The sequence below is a fragment of the Lipotes vexillifer genome, unplaced genomic scaffold, assembly GCF_000442215.2.
Source record: "Lipotes vexillifer unplaced genomic scaffold, Lipotes_vexillifer_v1.1 scaffold76, whole genome shotgun sequence".
Taxonomy (NCBI): domain Eukaryota; kingdom Metazoa; phylum Chordata; class Mammalia; order Artiodactyla; family Lipotidae; genus Lipotes; species Lipotes vexillifer.
Genome location: NW_006773751.1, coordinates 2661152 through 2667508, shown reverse-complemented (window position 1 = coordinate 2667508; position 6357 = coordinate 2661152). Strand labels below are relative to the sequence as shown.

The 6357-nt window shown below is 42.9% G+C and overlaps 1 protein-coding gene across 1 annotated transcript in view; it reads right to left on the bottom strand.

Moving 5' to 3' along the window:
* Positions 1-673: 673 nt before the first annotated feature.
* NPHS2 (NPHS2 stomatin family member, podocin) overlaps positions 674-6357 on the bottom strand; it is a 19347-nt gene continuing 13663 nt past the window's right edge. The window contains exons 6-8 of the mRNA XM_007448521.1: positions 5005-5060; positions 2104-2182; positions 674-952 (exon numbers count right to left, since the gene is read on the bottom strand). Coding sequence (XP_007448583.1) covers positions 674-952; positions 2104-2182; positions 5005-5060 — 414 coding nt within the window. The remainder of the gene's footprint in view (positions 953-2103; positions 2183-5004; positions 5061-6357) is intronic.

Below are 6357 nucleotides of genomic sequence, written 5' to 3'. Positions count from 1 at the left end.
GGCCAACCCTGAAAATACATCAGCCCCATATTTATAGTCATGCTTCCTCAGATTTTAAGCCACATGTACCAGATAAATGTTTTTGCCCTTTTATTTCTCTATTTAAAAAAAAAGAGTCTCTATAAAAATCATTCCTTTCAAATTCTTTAATTAGGTGTAAATTTTATATCCAGCCCAAGTACATCTCTTTTTCTTTCATTCACTCAGAAACACGGAAGTGTCACTTGCGTGGAGAGTTGGAGAGAAGCCTGCATCTCAAGATTACAACAGAGTGTGATAAGCATGATAGCGACGTGTAGAAAGGGCTGTGGGAGCAACAAAGACCTTGCCAAAGGGGCCAGAGGGCATACAGCGAAAAGGACATTTGAACTACGTCTTCAGAAGTCAAAATTTAGCCACATATATATACTCAAAATTCTTTCCAAAGTAGAATGCTGGCTAAAGCTCTTTCCCATAATTACTCTGATTAGATGATCCACCTAAGCATGTTATATGGCTTCTCTGTCATTACATGATTTCACTGTGTTCTCGTGTTGCTGCATTGTGACTTCATACATTCCAAGGGCATTCCACATGGCAACCAAAGGGCAGGAAGTGAGGACAGAGGGCCTTGCTCAGGGCTGTAGCTGTTATATGGCAGCCCTCTTTGCAGTCACATTATCCTCGTTTCCTCCTATAACATGGGAGAGTCTTTCTTTTTAGGGTTCAGCGGCTCAACAGGTTTGGAAGGATTTGGTAAAGGGATGCTTCCTTGAGTTCTACTGCTTGGAGAAGACAGGAAATTTAGCAAGTCAAATGGCAAAGGTAAAACCACTGTGGAAGGTTTCTCTGTGGACAAGGATTGCAGGGTGTGGAGGTACCGAAGCTGAACAGCAGCTGGAGTGCCTGATAGAATCTCGGCTGCCATCCTCAGGGACTCGGACGCAGCCTTCTCCCCTTCCGCAGCGATCATCTAGACAAGGGATGTGAAGAAAAGCAAAGTGATTTTTCTTCTTTGCTCCATGAGGGTTTTAATCCTACTTAGTGTGACTCAACAAACAAGAACTAGTATCTACTGTGTGACAGGTGAGCAGACTATCTTTTGTTCTTAAGGATCTTGATCTAGGCAGAGAGATTACACTGTTAATTGTAATTTAGGGTAGAATTTTTTAAGGGCCATGACAAGTATAGAGGGAGTGTTAGGGGAGTTACTATGTCTGGTGGGCCTTGGAAGAGTAGTAGGATTTTGCCATTTAGAGGAAAGGTTGGCCAGCATTCCAGGCAAAGACATGGAATCCTGAAAGAATGACTCCCAGCTCAGGTTAGCATTTCAGAAGAGAAAGCATGAAGCTCACCACCCAAACGTCACCTTAAAGTGGGCAAAGGGCACTGGACTCAGAGATCCAGAAGCAACTCTGCCCAGAGGACTGCCTTCCTCCTCCACCAAAGCTCCAAAGTTATCCACCCTCTTACGTAGTTAGGGGTTTTTCTTTACCTACGTTCTGTTCTTTAAGGGAAATCCACCTCCCCTCCAGTCCTCGTTTTCTCTTCCCAACACCCTTCCCGCCCACACCTCAATCCTCAGGAGCTGCCGGCAGCCACATCTTCTCCCTGGCACGCCTGAGTAGAGGCTACGAGTAGCATAGCCTTCTCTCCGCTCCGGCGTGGAGGGAATTGGGCCCTGATCATGGTTGTCCTTCCAGAGCTTGTGCAGAGCTAGGGATACAGGTCGGGGTGTCATTAACCTAGGGGTGACAGGTGGCTGAAAATTACCCAGGGGAAGATGCCAGCGCTAGAGAAGAGGGCTGGAGTGCGGGGAGCTGCCTTTAGGGAGAGAGGGCGAAGGCAAGATTCGAGGAGGAGGTCACTGTCACCAATAACTTCAGAGAGACGGAGTAACAGGAAAAGAGACCTTACGTTGGTCAGTTAGGAGGCTGTTAACACACTTGAGGAGAGCAATTTTAATAGAGTGGTGTGGGCACAAGCCAGATTCCCCCCAGCGGCTGGATGAATAGGTGAGGAGCGAAGGGGAAATGTTCTCCATGAGGAGGCCTTCTTTTGGATTCTCTGGTGATCCTCAAAGAGCAGCTGTGCAGGGGGACGGCCTGCTTGGGGCTGGCTCACCCGCACTTTGGCCTGTCTCTGTGCTTCGGCCTCCACCGCCAGCGAGTGCTGCAGCCCGGCTGGCAGCCTCACATCCTTACTGAAAGAGAAAGGGCATGGGTAGGTAGGTGTGCAGCACTGCTTTTAGCAGCCGGAGCTTTCACACAGACCTGCCACCTTCTCCGCTGTCATTTCATGATGCACAGCGAATTCTCATTTAGCAGCGTGTGTGGCCCCCGACCCCTGTGCAGACAGTGGGCAGGGAAGAGCAGCTTTAGGGCACTGCCTCAAATGTTGATTTTTCTTATCACGGATGCTATAGTAGAGTTATGGTTTTCTCTTTACAAGTGAAACAAATTTTGTGTTGATATACTACGAACATTTTCCCACTTGAAGTTTAATCTAAATCCCAGCTGTTAAATTTCAATAATGAAGAACAGCCTTGAAGAGCCGTACTATTAATAATGAGGGAAGTCATCTAAGTTTATAAAAGAGAACTGATTTTGAAAAGGGTAGAACTGACCAAATGAGAACAATACTTAATGTGTTGCATGAAAGATACAAAATTGTATTTTCCCCCTGATGGTAACTATAAAAAAATACATAGATAGAAAAATTGGCAGTTCCTCGGAAAGTTAAATATGGAGTTACCATATGATCCAGTAATTCCACCCCAGGTATATACCCAAGGGAAGTGAAAACATGTTCACACGAAAACTTGCACATGAATGTTCATTGCAGCATGATTCATAATGGTCCCAAAGTGGAAACAACCCAAATGTCCATCAACTGATGAGTAGATAAACAAAATGTGGTATAGCCAGCTGCACAATAGAATAGTGTTCGCCCATAGAAAGGAATGAAGTACTGATCCATGCTACACCATGGTTGGATGCTGAAAACATTAAGGTAAGTGAAGGAAGCCAGACTGAAAAGGCCACGGATTGTGTGATTGTAATATTTATATTAAATTCCTGGAATAGCCAAATCCAGACAGACAGAGAGTAGATTAGTGGTTGTCAGGGGCTAGGGGTTGAGGAGGCAATGAAGAATTCCTGCTTAGTGGATGCAGACTTTCTTTTGGAGATGATAAAAATATTCTGAAATTAGATGGTAGTGGTGGTTGCATCACTCTGTGAATATACTAAAAACCACTGAGTTGTAACTTAAAATGGTTTAAAATGGTGAGTTTTATGTTATGTGAATTTTATCTTTTATTTTTGAATTTTATCTTTTAAAAATGTTTAAATCCATAGAAATATGAAAGTAACTTGCCCAGATGTTACAGTGGTTATGTTATGGCTATGAGATAATAGGTAAATTTTTTTCTTTCTTCCAAATGTATGCTAATATGGCTACAGTACTCATTCAATGAAAACAATTTTTCAAATAGAAGTTTTTAAATAAAACCAAAATATCTCCCTTTATCATATTGTTCTTCCTGGTTAATTTCCTACCCACATTTCTGTTCTTTTTTAAAAACATTTTTTTAGGACCCTGAACTGGACAACCCACGTGTAACCTGCACGCCACCACACACTGCACTGCAGGCCAGACCGCAGAGAGGCTAACGAATCCCAAACCCAAACACAAGGATGATCAAGTTTCCTTTGGCAAGACAGAGATAAGGAAAAGCGAACACACACACGAGCAATGCAACATTTTCCTTCTAACATAATCACCTTCTCTCCCCACCCACCCTCCCTAACCCTATAAACTGTAACCTATAAACAGGATCCCAAATACATACAGCATCAATCATATTTATCAGTCATAATAAACATCAGTTCAACTAAATGCTACAGCTAGAATTATTTCCACTATTTATAAAGTTTTTTCTTTTTACTTATTTATTTGGTTTTTAGTTTAAAACCAGTTCTGTAACAATGCTAAACTATGCTGAGGTATTTTATGAAGGGGCCAGAAGCTAGCTGTTACCCACGAGCATTACCCTCCCAGGTTAAGGTATCACCATTCAAAGAGAAAAGGAAGAAAAGGAAGAGAGGAAAGGAGATCCAGATTACAGAATCAACATAAGATCTGCTAAGGTTTACTGCTTTGAGCAAAGGCTGAGAGTAGAAGAGCCCACACATGGAGGTGCTTCATGAATAAGGATGGTCAGAAGAAAGCAACTTCACAAATCATATGGAAATCTGGGTGTAAACCTGACAACTCTGAGAAAAGACATATTCCCTAAAAACATTTTTTTAGGACCCTGAACTGGACAACCCACGTGTAACCTGCACGCCACCACACACTGCACTGCAGGCCAGACCGCAGAGAGGCTAACGAATCCCAAACCCAAACACAAGGATGATCAAGTTTCCTTTGGCAAGACAGAGATAAGGAAAAGCGAACACACACACGAGCAATGCAACATTTTCCTTCTAACATAATCACCTTCTCTCCCCCCCCACCCTCCCTAACCCTATAAACTGTAACCTATAAACAGGATCCCAAATACATACAGCATCAATCATATTTATCAGTCATAATAAACATCAGTTCAACTAAATGCTACAGCTAGAATTATTTCCACTATTTATAAAGTTTTTTCTTTTTACTTATTTATTTGGTTTTTAGTTTAAAACCAGTTCTGTAACAATGCTAAACTATGCTGAGGTATTTTATGAAGGGGCCAGAAGCTAGCTGTTACCCACGAGCATTACCCTCCCAGGTTAAGGTATCACCATTCAAAGAGAAAAGGAAGAAAAGGAAGAGAGGAAAGGAGATCCAGATTACAGAATCAACATAAGATCTGCTAAGGTTTACTGCTTTGAGCAAAGGCTGAGAGTAGAAGAGCCCACACATGGAGGTGCTTCATGAATAAGGATGGTCAGAAGAAAGCAACTTCACAAATCATATGGAAATCTGGGTGTAAACCTGACAACTCTGAGAAAAGACATATTCCCTCCTACCCACATTTCTGTTCTCTCCACTTTGATTCCCCAAATACAGGTCACTGCATCCAAGGCAACCTGTGGAGGGAAGAGTTTAGATGTCAGTAAGAACCTCCAGGTGGGAGGACAGCAGCCCTCTGCACCGACGGCCATTGCACTGAGAAAGCACATTTCTTCTGAAAGGACATTATGCACTTCCCTGTTTTGTTTGAACATTATAGGGCCTTGCAAAAGTTTAATTTGCACAGTGCCACTCAACAAATATTTGTGGAATTAAAGATGGTGTGGTAGGCTGACTAATGGCTCCTAAAGACATCCATGCCCTAATCCCTGGAACCTGTGAGTGTTACCCCAAAAGAGACTTTGCAGATGCAATTAAGTTCCAGGCTGTTAAAATGGGGAGTTTATCCTGGATCTTGCTGGTGGGCCCTAAAAGCAACTGCAAGTGTCCTTATAAGAGGGAAGTGGAGGGACATCTGGCTACAGAAGAGGAGAAGGTGGTGTGATGATGGAAGCAGAGGTTGGAGTGCTGTGCTTTTAAGATGGAGGAAGGGACCATGATCTAAAGAATGCAGGTGGCCACCTGAAGCTGAAAAAGGCAAGGAAATGAATTCTCTCAAAACCTCCAGAAGGAACCAGTCCTGCTGACTGACACCTTGACTCTGGCCCAGTAAAACTTCTTTTGGACTTCAAAACTGTAAGGTTGGGACTTCCCTGGTGGTCCAGTGGTAGTGAATCCGCCTTCCAATGCAGGGACGCAGGTTCGATCCCTGGTCAGAGTACTAGGATCCCATGTGCCCCAGGGCAACTAAGCCCATGCGCCACAACCAAGAGCCTGCGCACCGCTACTAAGACCTGACGCAGCCAATAAATAAATAAATAAATAAATAAATATTTTTTTTAAAACTGTAAGGTTAAATTGGTGGCGGTTTAAGCCATCAGGTTTGTGGTGATTTGTTACAGAAGCAATAGGAAATAATAGAGATGGTATATTTGTTAAATTTGTTCTAAAGTGCATTTATTAGAGAACCAAAATCTTTAGTCTCTCTCTCATATGATATTCTCTTCCATATAATATTCATTTACAGGTGCTTTCACTTCCTGTTGGTGGCACGCATCTTCCCCACCTCCCCATCCCAGGAGTGGGAAGGAAATGAATTGTGTGTTCTGGAAAGGGGGGCAGGGCATGGAGCAATATGCGGGCCATATACTCTTTTTCCTTTTTAACTTATTTCTGATGATTTCTTGGTGGCTAGATAAATAGTTAGTGCATTGGGAACCCTGATAAGACTAATTTAGGGGGTTGATGGGAGGAAGGAATGTTGAAAAAGACTTCATAGAGGAGGTGACAACTTAAAGAACAATATGATTTTGC